This window comes from Bos taurus, chromosome 3 (assembly GCF_002263795.3).
Source record: "Bos taurus isolate L1 Dominette 01449 registration number 42190680 breed Hereford chromosome 3, ARS-UCD2.0, whole genome shotgun sequence".
NCBI classification, from domain to species: Eukaryota; Metazoa; Chordata; class Mammalia; order Artiodactyla; family Bovidae; genus Bos; species Bos taurus.
Window position 1 is genome coordinate 78,222,043 of NC_037330.1, and position 18,478 is coordinate 78,240,520.

The window sequence follows — 18,478 nt, forward strand, 5'->3', positions numbered from 1 at the left end:
ACATATATTTGCAGTGGATTGCTCTGTGCTCCTATCCTGTAAAAGCCAAGAAGTCTGACAGCCTTCCTTCATTTTATCCTATCTTTATCCCTTTCATTTCAAACTGGCAGTGTCTTTGCTGGGATGTCTGATTAGGTCCATGTTTCACCCCCATGCTAATCTCCTTAACTATCAGATGTGCACCACATCCTTAAAGTTCTCTTTTGAGCATGTTTTCTCATTTTTGTAATATGAGAATTTTCTAAATTTGTAAGTTCTGATTCCTTTTGCTTAACGATTTTGCCTTCAGTTCATTTCTCTTGTCTTGCATTTTACTTCAGGCAGCCAGGAGAAACCAAGACTCTTATTTAACACTTTGCTTAGATATCTCAGCTATCAAATTTCATCACTCACAAGCTCTACTTTCCACAAAAAACTACAATATAAACACAATTCAACCAAGTTCTTTGCCACTTTTTAACACAGATTACCTTTTCTCCAGTGCTCCTCATTTCTGTCTAAGACCCCGTCAGGATGGCCTTTACCGTCCATATTTCTGCGTTTGGTAATTCATGTATTTTCTATTAAAAATGGAAGTCTTCTCTACAGCTCTCTTCTCTCTTTCTGATTTCTTACCAGAATTGCCTCTAAAATCTCTTCATGGCTGTATTGGCTTCTTCTAGGATGCACCTCAGAGCTGTTTCAACCTCTACTCCACTAGCCAATTCCAAAGGTCCTTTTATATTTTTTGGTATTTGTTACAGTATCTCTCAGTCCCCAGTTCTCTCTTTAATTAGGCTACTATAGCAGACTACTGTAAAGTGAGAGACTTAAAACAACAAATGTTTATTTCTCACAGTTCTGGAGGATGGAAGTTTCAGATCAGGGTGCCAGTAGAGTCCGGTTCTGGTAAGAGCCTTTTTGGTTTTCAGATAATCACCTTCTTGCTTTATTCTCACGTGGTGGAGAGAGAACATTAATCTCACCACGGGCATTCTACCCTTATCTCCTCAGTTCAGTTCAGTTCAGTCACTCAGTCATGTCCGACTCTTTGCAACCCCATGAATTGCAGCACGCCAGGCCTCCCTGTCCATCACCAACTCCCAGAGTTCACTCAAACTCATGTGCATCGAGTCGGTGATGCCATCCAACCATCTCATCCTCTGTCGTCCCCTTCTCCTCCTGCCCTCAATCTCTCCCAGCCTCAGGGCCTTTTCCAATGAGTCAACTCTTCGCATGAGGTGGCCAAAGTACTGGAGTTTCAACCTCAGCATCAGTCCTTCCAATGAACACGCAGGACTGATCTCCTTTAGGATGAACTGGTTGGATCTCCTTGCAGTCCAAGGGACTCTCAAGAGTCTTCTCCAACACCACAGTTCAAAAGCGTCAATTCTTCGATGCTCAGCTTTCTTCACAGTCCAACTCTAATATCCATTTATGACCATTGGAAAAACCATAGCCTTGACTAGATGGACATTTGTTGGCAAAGTAATGTCTCTGCTTTTGAATATGCTATCTAGGTTGGTCATAACTTTCCTTCCAAGGAGTAAGCGTCTTTTAATTTCATGGCTGCAATCACCATCTGCAGTGATTTTGGAGCCCCCCAAAATAAAGTCTGACACTGTTTCCCCATCTATTTCCCATGAAGTGATGGGACCAGATGCCATGATTTTCATTTTCTGAATGTTGAGCTTTAAGCCAACTTTTTCACTCTCCTCTTTCATTTTCATCAAGAGGCTTTTTAGTTCCTCTTCACTTTCTGCCATAAGGGTGGGGTCATCTGCATATCTGAGGTTATTGATATTTCTCCCTGCAATCTTGATTCCAGCTTGTGCTCCCTCCAGCCCAGCATTTCTCATGATGTACTCTGCATATAAGTTAAATAAGCCATGCCATGTGGGGCCACCCAAGACGGCCAAATCATGGTGGAGAGTTCTGACAGAATGTGGTCCACTGGAGAAGGGAATGGCAAACCACTTCAGTATTCTTGCCTTGAGAACCCCATGAACAGTATGAAAAGGCAAAATGATAGGATCCTGAAAGAGGAAACTCCCCAGGTCAGTAGGTGCCCAATATGCTACAGGAGATCAGTGGAGAAATAACTCCAGAAAGAATGAAGAGATGGAGCAAAAGCAAAAAGAATACCCAGTTGTGGATGTGACTGGTGATAGAAGCAAGGTCCAATGCTGTAAAGAACCATATTGCATAGGAACCTGAAATGTTAGGTCCATGAATCAGGCAAATTGGAAGTGGTCAACAGGAGATGGCAAGAGTGAACGTCGACATTCTAGGAATCAGTGAACTCAAATGGACTGGAATGGGTGAATTTAACTCAGATGACCATTACATCTACTACTGCGGGCAGGAATCCCTCAGAAGAAATGGAGTAGCCATCATGGTCAACAAAAGAGTCCGAAATGCAGTACTTGGATGCAATCTCAAAAATGACAGAATGATCTCTGTTTGTTTCCAAGGCAAACCATTCATTCAATATCACGGTGATCCAAGCCTATGCCCCAACCAGTAAAGCTGAAGAAGCTGAACAGTTATATGAAGACCTACAAGACCTTCTAGAACTAATACCCCCCAAAGATGTCCTTTTCATTATAGGGGACTGAAATGCAAAAGTAGGAAGTCAAGAAACACCTGGAGTAATGGGCAAATTTGGCCTTGGAATATAGAATGAAGCAGGGCAAAGGCTAATAGAATTTTGCCAAGAGAATGCACTGGTCATAGCAAACACCCTCTTCCAACAACACAAGAGAAGACTCTACAGATGGACATCACCAGATGGTCAACACTGAAATCAGGTTGATTATATTCTTTGCAGCCAAAGATGGAGAAGTTCTATACAGTTAGCAAAAACAAGACCGGGAGCTGACTGTGGCTCAGATCATGAACTCCTTATTGCCAAGTTCAGACTGAAATTGAAGAAAGCAGGGAAAACCATTAGACTTTCAGGTATGACCTAAATCAAATCCCTTATGATTATACAGTGGAAGTGACACATAGATTTAAGGGACTAGACCTGATGGACAGAGTACCTGATGAACTATGGACAGAGGTTCACGACATTGTACAGGAGACAGGAATCAAGTCCATCCCCATGGAAAAGAAATGCAAAAAAGCAAAATGGATGTCTGGGGAGGCCTTACAAATAGCTGTGAAAAGACAGGAAGCAAAAAGCAAAGGAGAAAGGAAAGATGTACTCAATTGAATGCAGAGTTCCAAAGAATAGCAAGGAGAGATAAGAAAGCCTTCTCCAGCGATCAATGCAAAGAAATAGAGGAAAACAATAGAATGGGAAAGACTAGAGATCTCTTCAAGAAAACTAGAGATACAAAGGGAACATTTCATGCAAAGATGGGCTCAATAAAGGACAGAAATGGTAGGGACCTAACAGAAGCAGAAGATATTAAGAAAAGGTGGCAAGAATACACAGAAGAACTGTACAAAAAAGATCTTCACGACCCAGATAATCACAATGGTGTGATCACTCACCTGGAGCCAGACATCCTGGAATGTGAAGTCAAGTGGGCCTTAGAAAGCATCACTATGAACAAAGCTAGTGGAGGTGATGGAATTCCAGTGGAGCTATTTCAAATCCTGAAAGATAATGCTGTGAAAGTGCTGCACTTAATATGCCAACAAATTTGGAAAACTCAGCAGTGGCCACAGGACTGGAAAAGGTCAGTTTTCATTCCAATCCCAAAGAAAGGCAATGCCAAAGAATGCTCAAACTACCGCACAATTGCACTCATCTCACATGCTAGTAAAGTAATGCTCAAAATTCTCCAAGCCAGGCTTCAGCAATACGTGAACCGTGAACTTTCCAGATGTTCAAGCTGGTTTTAGAAAAGGCAGAGAAGCCAGAGATCAAATTGCCAACATCTGCTGGATCATGGAAAAAGCAAGAGAGTTCCAGAAGAACATCTATTTTTGCTTATTGACTATGCCAAAGCCTTTGACTGTGTGGATCACAATAAACTGTGGAAAATTCTAAAAGAGATGGGAATACCAGACCACCTGACCTGCCTCTTGAGAAACCTATATGCAGGTCAGGAAGCAACAGTTAGAACTGGACATGGAACAATAGACTGGTTCCTAATAGGAAAAGGAGTACATCGAGGCTGTATATTGTCACCCTGCTTATTTAACTTATCTCCTCATCTAAACCTTAATTACCTCCCAAAGGCCCACTTCCCCAAACTAACACATTGAGGACTATAACTTCAACATATGAATTTTGGGAGGAACGCAAACATTCAATCCATGGCAACTACTCTATCTATTGATAAATTATACCTCCCCCTAATGCTATTTCTCACCAAAATCTATGTCACAGCATGCATCTCAATTGTTCACTCTTTTCTTTATTTAATTCTTTTCGGCATTATCCACTAAAATGTGTGCATCATTAGGCAGAAATCACAATTTCAGAGTCCAACACCAGTTTCTGGCACATTGAGGTGATCTACAAATAATTGTTGATCGAAGGAATAGCAGATGTAAGTTTGTTACATCTGTTATCTTATTTAATCCTTACAGCATCCCTGTTACATAAGTACTATTGCTTCCACTTAACAGAAGGGGAAACTAAGACTCAGAGAGGGAAATGATTTTTCTGAAACTAATTAACTCACAAACAGGAAAGTAGTTTCTGGTCCCAGGCTCTGCTGTTGTTGCTGCTGACAGAAGCAAGCTTCAGGTCTGGGACTCTCTGCTGCTTGATCTCTTCATCATGTCCAACTCCTTGCAATCCCATGGACCACAGTTGACCAGGCTCCTCTGTCCATGGGATTCTCCAGGCAAGAATACTGTAGTGTGTTGCCATGCTCTCCTCCAGAATATCTTCCTGACTCAGGGATTGATTCTGTGTCTCCTGCAAACCCAAGAAGTCCCAGGCTATCTTCCTCCAAAGTCTGTATGCTTGACCCTACATTATACCTACTTTTTAAAAAAATCTGTTAAATGATAATCCAAATTAGGAAAATTCCTAATTGGAGTTGGGGGATTCATGTTGAAGGCAATAATTCTCTTTTCAAAGAAATTAATGAAGAGATTGATTTGACTATCAAGTATGATTCTATTTAGAAATCAGTTTTTTTCTAAGAAAATAGAGCTTTATTATTATGTAACAGTAAGTAACTGAAAGTTATATTCTGTTAATAGAAATTTGTTTTAAAAGAAAATTATTCTAGAATATATTTAGTTCTAACAAGCTGCATTTCCAAAAATATTTACAAGTAGAGAAAATGGTTTATTGAGTTAAATTAGAAGTAATCTAATAATATAGAAATATCATTTATGTTTGGATTTGTTTCTTTAGAGCCAGTAGAAGAATATCTAAAATCAAGATCTATTAGATCTTTTCATTATCTTAAGGATATACCTGAGGTAGGTTTAATTTGTATACATAACAGTTATTTAATAGAAATACAGATTATCTCTAATAGTTTTATGCATTTTTCTCTAAATCTGAAATTCAAATGAATTTTAAGATTCAGAAGGACAAAATTTTAAATGATTTCACCTCTTATATTATGTAAAACTTTAAATATGGAAATAATAAAGAAAATAATATATTTGTTTTACAGGCAATACAGTAAAAATTATTTATTGAATGTGTGAAGCACTAGCATTTCTCATAAAGTCTGTTAAGACAGGCCTCATAGAAAACTACATACATAACTAACTATTTTATTTTAATTTAGAATATGAAAATATGCATCCATTTGTTAATCTTTTGATATGTAGCCAAGACCATTTTTGTTATAGTTATTTAGCTCGTAGAATTACAATAATGATGATTATATTAGGTTTAGAAACAATTCTATTGGGAAATTTTTTTTTAATTTGTTTTACTGAAGTATAGCTTGTTTTCAATGTTGTGTTAATTGGTGCTGTATAACCAAGTGATTCAGTTATACATACATATACATTCTTTTTCATATTCTTTTGCATTATGGTTTACCACAGATATTGAATATGGTTCTCTTGCCACACAGTAGGACCTTGGTGTTCATCCATTCTACATATGTGGTGCTTGCATGCTTATTTGCTTCAGTTGTGGCTGACACTTTGTGACCCTATGCACTGTAGCCTGCCAGGCTCCTCTGTCCACGGGATTCTCCAGGCAAGAATACTGGAGTGGGTTGCCATTCCCTCTTCAAGGGGATCTTCCTGATCCAGGGATGGAACCCACCTCTCCTGTATCGCAGACAGATTCTTTACCCCCTGAACCACCTAGGAAGCCCTATTCTACATATAATAGTTTGCATCTGCTAAGCCCAAACTCCCAATTCATCCCTCCCCAACACCTCTCCCTCTAGGCAGCCCCAAGTGTGTTCTCTATGTCTGTAGTAACAACACTACTGACTCTCGCTGACTGCTTGAGCAGAGGTACACAGGCATCCTGTAAAGTGCCCAACCAGCATTGACCATTGAACATGACTGGAAATCATTCAGGTTTTATTAGAAAAAGAAATTAATACAGAGAATCATCAAAGGAAATTCAAAAAGAGTCTCTTAGGTGTTAATTATTATTAACACAGTTTATTGCAAATATGGAGAATGAAACATGAAGAAATACATACTTTGCACCATAATTAATAACAAATTATCATTTTGTTGGATAGTTACTGCTTTTTATAATTTTAAAAAATATTGATAAAATACAGTGTCTGGATTATTAGTTTTATCCTATTGACATGTGGCTAATAAGAGCACTAAGTCCTTCCACCCATTCTTCCTGTTCTAATTTCCTCTTTGCAGAAGCAATCAAGTTTAATCTTTGGCGGTTTCAATTCCTTTTATGATTAACTATGATTCTAAAGAATGAGCTTCTACTGCTATTTTTTTTATTTATCAATTTTAAGCAGTATTGGGGCTTCCCTGGTGGCTCAGAGGGTAAAGCATCTGCCTGCAATGCAGGAGACCTGGGTCCGATTCCTGTGTCGGAAAGATCCCCTGGAGAAGGAAATGGCAATCCACTCCAGTACCCTTGCCTGGAAAATCCCATGGATGGAGAAGCCTGGTAGGCTACAGTCCATGGGGTCACAAAGAGTCAGACACGACTGAGCAACTTCACTTTAAGCAGTGTTTACTACATAATCAAAGACAAAAATTTGAATTAGCTTGTTTATACTGCTCTACATCTCACCTCTCTCCCTCTTTCCTCTTCTGGATCTATGATAGTTGCTTTTCTGCTTCTTCTATTTTAACTTTTGTACCTTGAAATAGTATATCTAAATACGTTCTTCTTTCCTATTAACTGTAACCAATAACTCCTGATTTCTCTTGTACATCACATGAAAGATCTTAGCACGTTTAGCCTTTCCTCCACATCATCTTCCCTAGGTCAAGTGTATATTTATTCTTAGATTTTGAGGTTAATGATTATATTCATTTTTCAACTCTGATTAAGCCTTTATATTTTGCCTGTAGGTTAATTCTAAAACTAAAAATACTATAATCAGAACTTATTATTATATTTTTTAAACTGTTTATTGTAGAATAAAGTAATGTGCTAGAATTGTGTTTCTTCTCATTGAGTACATTATTCTCCATAAGTTACTAAAAAATAATGCCATTAGTTTCCTTCATGTTTAGACCTTGACTGTCTTGTGTACTTTTTCTGGAATTCCTAGTTGCCTTTCTTTTTTCTTGTGGCAAATGATAATAATAGTAAAAATCTGTATAGTACTTGAGAGTGCCCAGCACTATTCAAATATGTATATATATCCCAGGTGGCTCAGTGATAAAGAATCCGCCTGCTAATGCAGAAGACTTAGGAGACACAAGTTTGATCTCTGGGTCGGGAAGATCCCCTGGAGTAGGAAATGGCAACCCACTCCAGTGTTCTTGCCTGAAAAACTCCATAGACAGAGGAGCATGGCTGGCTACAGTCCGTGGGGTTACAAAGAGTTGGACAGACTGAAGCAACTTAGTGCATACAGCTATTTGTTATCATAGTTAGATATACCAAATGTGAATACTCAAGTAAAAAGTATTTATCAATATAGACATGGAAAAATAATTTCTAAAATAGTTTCTCCTTTTCTTCATGTGTAGACAGAATATGCTAAGCCCTTCCAGGAATTATATTCACAGCATAGACACCAATGTAGAAGAACATTGTGTTCTACGGTCTTTTCTTCTGTACCCAGCAATCAGTCTCATGCATACAAGAAAGAAGACTCTATTTACAGGTATAGATATTGTGTGTTTATATTGAAATAACTGAAACTTAACTGCATCTAACTTTAAGATATAAACATTCAGAAACCTTTAACCAAGAAATAGCAGTGTCTAATCATATGACATGTTATTTTGCTGCTTAATAACATCTGAAGACTCTATTCCAAAAATGGTAAAGTCTAGATTCCTGAGTATGGCATATAATATCTTTCCGGCCGTGTATTCTGTCCTTTACTGATTCTAATCACAATGAATAAATAGTCTGTTCCAATGGCTATGTGATTTGACCCAATCTATTCTCTATGCTTAGAACATACTTCTCCACCTGATAGATTCCTATTTATCTTGAATCGTCTCAGATAGCAAGAAGTCCATCAGTAAGGCAGCTCCAGGTTAACTCAGGTATTTAGTGATGTCATCGCATATGCAGCTTCTCAATCCTCCTCAACTGTCTCACCAAGTAGTTTGTCCTTCTAGCCTTGCTAGATAAGATGTCTTTATCTTATAAAATGTCCTACAGCCTTGCCATATAAGATGGTGACTACTATTCAACAAAACTGGAAACACCCAATGAAAAAGAGATAAGCTCTTTGACTCTTTGGTAAAAATGAGGAAAATGCTCTCCAACGCCATCTAAAGACCTCCTCTGGTGTCTCCTTGGCTAGAAAAGCTTCATGCACCCATACCTAAAATCAGGGAGTTTGAGGGAGAATGGATACATGTATATGTGTGGCTGAGCCCCTTCACTGCTCACCTGAAACCATCACAACATAGTTAATTAGCTATACCCCAATACAAAATAAAAGGGTTTTAAAAATAAAAATTAAAAACCAATAAATGATTATCTGCTTTTAATATGATCCACAGTATGAAATATTAATACTTTTTATATTACAAAGATTGATGTCTTTATCTATGGAGCAGAAGATTCAGATTCATAGATCCCTAAGTATTTGTCTTTCTACTAGTTGAAATTGATTGCAGTATTTTAGTGCTTTGAATAGTTACTACTAAGGATCTATGTGACACACTCTCTTCTGCTTTTTAAGATGTTGGTCAGGAGATGCTAAATTGATTTAGTATCTGAACTGATGGGTTGTAGGTCACATTTTGAAAAGCACAGCCTTAGCGCATTCAAGATTCAGTCCCTTGATTTAGGAAGGAGCCCAACCTCCCTTGGAGAAAAATGAATAGGATCAGAGTTCTGTTAGCAAAAAAAAAAAAAAAAAAAGTGGGTGGGGGGAGTCTTAAGTAGGCAACCCTCTGTTTACCACTTATCCTTTAAGATTCTACTGAGATATCACATTCTCTCTGAGGTATTCCTTAACAGCAGTGGCAAACTGTTCTACTCTTTCAGGAAAGCAAATTTCTCTTTATAAAATTTCTTGAGTCTCTCTACAGAAGAAGTGTTGTATTCTTTTATCAAAGTTCCAAATTAAGACTTTTGGGAAAGTTGACAACCTGCATACAGGTTTATCCTGGCTAAAGTAAGTAACAAAAAGAAGAAAAATAGAGAAGAAAAATTCATTTACTTGAAACTAGAACAGTTTATCTCAAACTCAAAGAAAATCTGCTATGTATTACATATGAAAGTCTGAAAAGACTACAGAAGTCAATGCACAATTCCTGTTCTATAAAAAAGGAGGGGGGGAATATTGAAGGAGCCAGTAGTAAATATTCTGAAAATACTTCTGTTAAGCACCATTCCCCTACCCAGCCCTGACTCCCACCACAAACACACTCACACACTCAAAGAAAAAGGTTTATAAACAATGATGAATCATATGAATATGGGAAATCTTCCCCTTTGGGATCCCTTTCCTCACTGTAAATCACAGCATTCCAAGTCTGTGTTAGCAGTATTTTTAAGATTGCTTTGGATATTCTCAGTTAGGGAGAAAACCTCCTAACTTGGAGGAACAAGGTCTTGAAAGGAGAATTGGTAACAGAAGAGACCAGATACAATTTTTTAGGAATCATCTTTGCAAGTGTGAGTAATAGCCACCTAGATACTGTTTAAAAAAAAAAAAAATGCCCCCATCCAACAGTCCAAGAGCCATGCAGTCATTCTTTGATTGAATTCCTCACCAGACTGAGTTGCTTACCCCAAGAGAGAGGTAAAAAACTGGAACTCAGTGGCAACTCACCTGTAAATGGACAGAGAACCCACCACTACTACCAAATTAGAGTCATTGAAGAGGTTTCACAAAACATTCAGTGCACAGGAAAATTTCCTCATGATTTTTCAGGGCTCCACGTCCTTCAGCAGTTTACTCAGATAGCTGAATGCCCACACTGATAATGTAAAGTAAAAATATCTGGATTTACCTGTTAATTTTTAAGGAGAGAATTTAATAATATTCAGGTAAACAGAGAGAACATCCCAAGAAAATATACCCCTATTATTTGGGGGATAATATCAAGGCCAGATTAACGTGTCCTGATTCAAAGGTAAGTAGATGAAAAAAATAAAAACAAAACATGGCCCCTATCAACAAACAAAGGAAATAATTTAAAATATGGCTAATGGCTACATTTTGACTAAACGTGTAACCCATGAAATAGGAGAAAAGTTAGACAATAATTGCTTCATGTGCTCAAGAAATCAAAGAAAATAAAGATCCTATGAAATAAGATTTGAAAATACAAAAGATAATTGCTGAGGATGAAATGGTGCTATCAGAGTTAACAATATTTTTAAGGAAATAAGTAGTGATGATGCAGAACTGACAGATATATTAAAAGTAGTGGAGTAGAATAAACATGGAGTAAGCCAAACTGAGGATCTAAAGAGCAAGTTTAGGAAAATCGCATGCAATGCAATATGAAAGGATAAAAATATGATTGGATTAGACAAGATAGTATATTAACAGAAGAGAAAAGATATCCAACATGGAGATAATTGGTGTAAAGAAGAAAACAGAACAGACTGAATGAACTGACTTTAATATACCGTGGCAATTTGTTGTGCTCAGAGAGTTATAGGTGTGCTGAAATCTTTTAGGCACTTAAAGATTGCTCAGGCGGCTGTATGGTAGCCAGGCTATGAGTGTCCTCAAGTGTTTATCCTGGTATACTGAACAAAGAATACTAACTAAAATGTCACTATGTGGGAAAAAGGGAAACATTGCATAGAATACAAACTACTTGAGAGCAAGAGAAAAAGCTGAATTTACTGCTTACAACATGTGTGTCTGGGAACATATTTAAGAAAGTAGAGAAATGCTGGAGTGGCCAGCAGTCATATTTGGAAGAGTTCAATCTTGGACACTTTATTCATGCCAAGTGGCAAGACCTAACTGACCATTTGCATATGCTAAATGACCTCTCTCTGTGCCAAGTATTTAACCATCTGAGGCTTCCTACTGGGCTTTCCCTGGTGGCTCAACTGGTAAAGAATCAGCCTGCAATGAGGGATACCTGGGTTCAATCCCTGCATTGGGAAGATCCCCTGAGGAAAGGAACGGCTACCCACTCCAGTATTCTGGCCTGGAGAATTCCATGGACTGTATAGTCCATGGGGTCGCAAAGAGTTGGACCCGACTGAGCAGCTTTCACTTTCACTGACTAATGATGAGTTTACATATTAGAGAGATTTGCAAATTTGGGAATGCCTTTCTGCAACAAAAATCTCCAAGACCTGTTTTATGTTTGATCTGTCTTAGCCAAACATTAGATTCTTGATCTCAGTCTTTTCCAGTTCTATTTTGTTTATTTGTTTTTACTAAACAGCTGCTACAGATCAAGCATGAAACCAAGTACTTTGTATGTTATTTTTCAATGTAAAATATTTCATACAAAATATTTTGTAAATACCATAATACATATGTACCTCTTATGAAAATCTTTTAAAATTTCAGCTCAAACTGGGGAAAAAAAAAAACAAAAAACCTAGGGAATCACTTGAATTGTTTGGTCACTCAGAAGATTATGTTATTGGAGCAAAAATTCACAGCCACTTTAGGTTTAAAACAGCTCTTCTGTTTCTTTCTATGATGGTATCTGAGCGAGGGACTCACTGGACTTTGTGACATTGAGAAAAAGGTATTTGGCCAACGATCTTGGTCAGTGCCTTTGGACTGCTGGCCTCATTTCTAGATGTTCTGTGGCTACTGACACTTGTGGTTCATGAACTTACAGCCTATTCTCTCTGAACTTGGATAGGGTCCACTCTCAGGTATCATTAGAACAGTAGAACTCAGTGAGTTCCTGTTGTGTCTTCATCTGTTCTTAGACTGTCTGTTTATACCTCACCCAAGGGAAGCCTTTGCTGCGGCTTACCCCTGTGATAGTAAGCTTGTTGGCAAGCCTAATCCGGGTGTTCATGTCACTTCTGGACCCATGGAGATCTGGAATGAAAGCTATTCTGCCTGACCACATCATTTCATCCTGATAATAAAGCTAAGGTGACCCTGTGTTGGCAGGAAGCTCCCGGAAAAGAACTATTGTCCCAGAATCTCAACAAGATGTGGCACATATACCTGTCTTCCTTTGCTGGTCTCCTCAACCTACATAATGTACTTCCTCCCCACTCAAAAACCAAAGAGACACACGTATTACTGCCTTGCTTCCACCCCTGCTTTTGCTTTTTTCTAGCACAAACCAAGCAGCAAATGATGGTCTTATCAGGTTGAAAGTATGGCAGGGGATCTGAGGGAGATATTAGCAGCAGTTATTTTGAGGAATGGATTAGATAGACAAGAAGGGATAAGCTGAAACCAGTCCTATAAACATTTATGCTGAACTTCTACTCATTTTCAGAATAAAATCTTCTGATTTCAATTATTTTAGTACAAAAGAAAATGAATCCATCAGAAATGATCAACTAAATGAGTATTCAGTAAGACAGAAAAGCCTGCTCCCATTGTGCTTTGAGGATGAACTGATAAAGCCAGATGCCAAGATAATCGACATTGGTCTGGTAAAGACAGTAACTTCTCACACGGTAATAAAAACATCTATTTATACTACTGTTCAGTAAACTTATGTATTATTACTACTTGTAGGCATATCGTATCCTAGTGACCAGAATCTTTGATAAATTCTTCTTACCTTTTGGCTTCATATTCTGAAGTGACAACAACATGGATTCTTAATATTCTTTTTAGAACCTCCATTCCCAACCAGAGGATTCCTTGGCACCAGCTGAAAAATTTGTGTTTTCCTTTTATGAAGTATTTATCAAATTTTCTTGATTATAAAAGAAATATAAAACAAAGATGGTGTTTTTTTTTAATGAGTTGATTATGTTTCACTTCTCTATCAATCTATTCTATTTCAACCAGAAGAAGCTTTTATTAAAGGTGATTTGGTAGCTCAGAGTCTCTAGGAATGCTGGACAGACAATATGGCTGGAAAGCTATCCAATCAGGACTCACCCTATTACAGCCACAGCTTGCTCTACTGGGGCCCATGCTCTTGTCACAGACAAAAGAAGTTTACAATTCTGATGCTGGGCAGTAGACACTGCTTCTAAGAACTTTGCCCACTGCTGCCTTTCAGCTAGCTATATCTATCACCAGCCTCACTAGAACAGTTTTCGCAATGCCTGCTTTTCACAGTGCTTGCTTTTTCTGAACTGAAGACTGTCTTAAGTGTATCCAAGTGGCAGAGCCTAGGCCACATGCCTATGCCCTAATCTTAAGGGAAGCTGATAAAGCGAGTTTTTGCCTCTACCTAAGGGTACATTCGGAGAAGGCAATGGCACCCCACTCCAGTACTCTTGCCTGGAAAATCCCATGGATGGAGGAGCCTGGTGGGCTGTAGTCCATGGGGTCGCTAAGAGTCGGACACGACTGAGAGACTTCCCTTTCACTTTTCACTTTCATGCATTGAAGAAGGAAATGGCAACCCACTCCAGTATTCTTGCCTGGAGAATCCCAGGGACGGGGGAGCCTGGTGGGCTTCCGTCTAAGGAGTAGCACAGAGTCTGACACGACTGAAGCGACTTAGCAGCAGCAGCAAGGGTACATTGGGCTTCCCTGGTGGCTCAGTGGTAAAGACTCTGCCTGCAATACAGGAAATGAGAGTTCGATCCCTGGGTCAGGAAGATCCCCTGGAGAAGGAAATGGCAACCCACTCCAATATTCTTCCCCCGGAAATCCCATGGACAGAGGAACCTGGCAGATTGCAGTCCTTGGGGTCACAAAGAGTCAGACAGACTCAGGGACTGAACATGTATGCAAGGGTACATTCCCTAAGGTACTGGACAGACCAAAAATTTGACAAACCTCTACTACTGTGGCTAAATAGGTAACATTGGCATCACTGGTGGATTAAAAAACTAGATCTTTTGTCATTTTTTTCAGTAATCATAAGTATTAATATGCCTTTCACACTTAGGTCATTAATATACAATTAGATGATCATTAATTTCTTACTTTGTTAATTATATTTCTAAAAGAAAAGTAGCAATCATTGACTTAAAGTTTACAAACTAAATACTGGTAATATTTATATTTGATGAGTAATCTGTGGATTTAATTTTTTTATCTTATAATGGAAATGTGTAAGAGAGTTCAGTGAGTAGATCATACATACAGATTTTGCTACTACTGTGTGATAAAAATAGTCTATTTTTAAGTCAATCTACTACTTTGGCTCTTTTATTTCACAGATGTAATATATTGAGCACTTTTTATTGTGCTAAATTGTGCTATATGTTGGGATACAATAATGAATGTAAGTCTTTTAAAGAAAATTTTACACTTTCTGAATTTATTAGGATATTCAGACTTTGTAATTTTGGCTTATAATCAGTTATGTAATCAGTTTCTTTTGATCTTTGACTCAATCTATTGTTTGGTATGCTGCTTATTTCTGGGCATGGAAACCTAAGAAATGCCAGGACAATGTTCCATGCTACCAAATGTCATATTACCCAGTGACAGCACCAAACATTTCTTTACATCTCATGCTATTTCAGAAAGAATTTTAGGAGGCCAGAAGTTCAGATTTTACCCCTAACATTGCAACAGAGTACTAAGAGAAGGAAGTGTATAACACACAAGGACATCTTTTTGTTAGGTTTAAATACTATTATTGCTTATAGTAAAAACTTCTATGTAGTTACTTTTAGAATATTTTGCCATTTTATTTTATGTTTTAAACTACTTAGCCTTCTTGCCTCAATAGACAGATAACAAAGACTCTTTTCCTTAATCCACAGGGGAAAAATGATACAAATCCCATAATGTTCCATGAGGCTGGATATGTACAAATGTTACTTTTGACAAAAAATAGGCTTCCTCCCCATTTTATGAAAAATGGAAATGGCAGCCCATATGAAAGATCAAATGTTGTTTTACAAAGAAATTGTGAAATGCTTAAATCTGTAGCTAGAGATCAATCTATTACTCCTTCCAAAACCCAAAGAACTCTGCCTACAACACAGAAGAAAGACATACCAGCAATATCTTTTAAAGTCAGCGATAGGGTTGTAGATGATAAACTAAGGAAGAAAACTAGGAAGCAGACATTCAAAAACATATCATGGGATAAACTCTATAATTTTTCACAGACATTTTCTAGCTTAACAAAAAAATTTGTGGGTTTCCTTGATAAAACTGTTATTCAAGAAATGAGTGCTAAAACTGGAAAATTTGAAAAAATGTTTTCTACAGTAAAACCAGTGAGCGAATTCAGTGCCTCACCTTTCAAATATTACTCAAAGCCTTCAAGAAATATACTCAAAGTCCATAAAATAAATAATGTAACACCATTGGATGATTTGTTAAACTTGTCAAGTAAAAAATAAGCACCTCATAAAATATTGTTTATTCAGCATTTTGGGGGTAACAAGAAGCAAATAACAAAGTTAGAAGATCACAGAAGAAATTCTTGTCTAAATGGTAATATTCTAGTGGATGGTAGAAGAGAACAAAGCGTAGAAGTTGAAATCACAAACCAACAGTGATATAATATTTTTAGTAAATAAGAGGATAAAATTAGGAAATAATGATCACCAAGAGGAACTAGTTCTGAAATTTCTCTTATCTCAATTAGATTACTCAGTCATCAGCATTCCTACAGTTAAGTATGATTCAAGACCAAGAATGGTATAGACTGACTCTGGATATTTGCTATTGGAAGCCAAATAACATCAAAAACTTTGTTCCATAACTGGATATCAAATAAAACAATATACCATTAACTTGATAGATGTGGAATTAATTGTATAAAAGCATTTTAGATAATTGATGGAAACTATTACAATATTATATTAGCAATTCATGACATTAAAAGGCTTTTCAAAATTTCAAATATCTTTTTGTTAGTAAATGTTGAAACTTCTTTACTATATATAATGCCTTTATCAAGTGTGACTTTGACTTTTTTCTGAATTGTTAAACAATTTAAAAGCACAACTGATCCTTAGTAACTAAATAATTTTGGTAGTAAATCCTATGAAAGATTGAAAATTTTAAATCAGTTTCTATTCTATTTATTCATTAACTTCTCAGAAACAAGTCGCATTTCAGGAGTTCATTGGTAATCTACTTGTTTAAGGACTTTTCTTTTTTAAAGTCCTAACTGTTAGCACTGGAGGAGAAGTGGGTTAATTAGAAGCATTTCAGTTAAAGGAAGGTTTTGGAGGTCTTTCGGAAACTTTCCAGAGAAGGCAACGGCACCCCACTCCAGTACTCTTGCCTGGAGAATCCCAGGGACAGAGGAGCCTGGTGGGCTGCCGTCTATGGGGTCGCATAGAGTCGGACACAACTGAAGCGACTGAGCAGCAGCAGCAGAAGCAGCGGAAACTTTCAAGAATGAGGAAGTGAACTTGTGCGGGTTTCCACTGTACTGCCTCTGTTTCCACTGTATTGTGTGGCATCAATGCTACTCTTTAGCATCTCTTCATGAGTAGAAGCAGATTTTGGTTCTCAAATAGGATGACAAGGAGAGAAAATGAAGATGGAGGAAAGAGAATGTTAACTGGAGACTCTGTAAATGAGAGAAGAACAAGAGAATAAAGATTCAAGATAAGGTGGTGGGTTCAGTTATGTAAGAAGTAATAGAGCTGCTGCTGCTGCTGCTGCTAAGTCGCTTCAGTTGTGTCCGACTCTGTGCGACCCCATAGACCCACAGCCCACCAGGCTCCCCCATCTCTGGGATTCTCCAGGCAAGAACACTGGAGTGGGTAGTAATAGAGTGGGAACACACAAATTTTTTTGGCTAATTACCTTTCTTTTGATTACTGGTGGAGAGGAGAAGCAGCAGCAGCTGCAGCTCAAAGTCATTAAGTCACCTTTCTTTTCAGAAAACAGAGATTGACCTTAATCTCTTTGCTTGCTTTATCCATTCTTCTCCTATCTCCACCCCACCACCATAGTCACTGAAGTAATCCCGACGGCTTACAGCACAGCAAAATAGTTTCCCTAATTACCCTGCGGTCTCAGAAGAGAAAACACAGACTCTTAGCCACTAACAGTAAAAATGACAAGAAATAGAAAATATACCTAGTAATAGCACAAGTAATGATGGTAGGGTTTCCTGATATTCAGTACGAGAGAAACAGGTGTAGACCCTGAATCTGGGCAGTTATGAGTCAACTTGGACAAATAATGTCAACTATCTGAGTCTCACTTTTCTATATTCCTGCCTTAAGATGAGGACAACAATACCTTGATTTACAGTATGATTATTTTAAAGACTGGGCTTCCCTTGTGGCTCGGCTGGTAAAGAATCCACCTGGGTTTGATCACTGGGTTGGGAAGATCCCCTGGAGAAGAGAAAGGCTATCCACTCTAGCATTCTGGCCTGGAGAATTCGATGAACTGTATGGTCCACGGGATCACAAAGAGTCAGATACCAAAAAATGACTTTCACTTTCACTTTCGTTTTAAAGATTAAATAAACAATGTGGAGTCTCTTGAGTATGGTAAGCATTTATTTATAATTCCCCTTTTATTCCCATCCTTTCTCCTATTCTTAATGTAAGTGTGTGTGCTAGTTGCTCAGTTGTGCCCGAATCTTTGTGACCCCGTGGACCATGGCCCACCAGGCTCCTCTATCCTTAGAATTTTCCAGGCAAGAATACTGGAGTGAATTGCCATTCCCTTCTCCAGCGGATCTTCCCAACCCAGGGATCAAACCCTGGTCTCCTGCATTGCAGGCAGATTCTTTACCATCTGAGCCACCAGGGAAGCCCATCCTTTCCCCTGCTCTTAATTTAAGAATAACTTCTTAAAAGATATTCCCAACGGTCTCTTACTACAACCTTTTCTAAATTAGAGGCTAAACCTAACTACAGTCAGTCTTCAGACTTTAGCCCAAAGTAGACTTAAATTAGAACTGAGGATTT

At 38.0% G+C, this 18,478-nt stretch overlaps 1 protein-coding gene across 7 annotated transcripts in view; it reads left to right on the forward strand.

Moving 5' to 3' along the window:
* C3H1orf141 (chromosome 3 C1orf141 homolog) overlaps positions 1–16,335 on the forward strand; it is a 45,098-nt gene extending 28,763 nt beyond the window's left edge. For 4 of the 7 annotated variants that reach the window (XM_059884911.1, XM_059884914.1, XM_059884912.1 and 1 more), the window contains 4 exons: positions 5,309–5,376; positions 8,053–8,189; positions 12,940–13,123; positions 15,347–16,335. In XM_059884911.1, the coding sequence (XP_059740894.1) occupies positions 5,309–5,376; positions 8,053–8,189; positions 12,940–13,123; positions 15,347–15,934 (977 nt within the window). In that variant the 3' untranslated portion in view covers positions 15,935–16,335. 7 annotated transcript variants of the gene reach the window in all.
* The last annotated feature ends 2,143 nt before the right edge of the window (positions 16,336–18,478 follow it).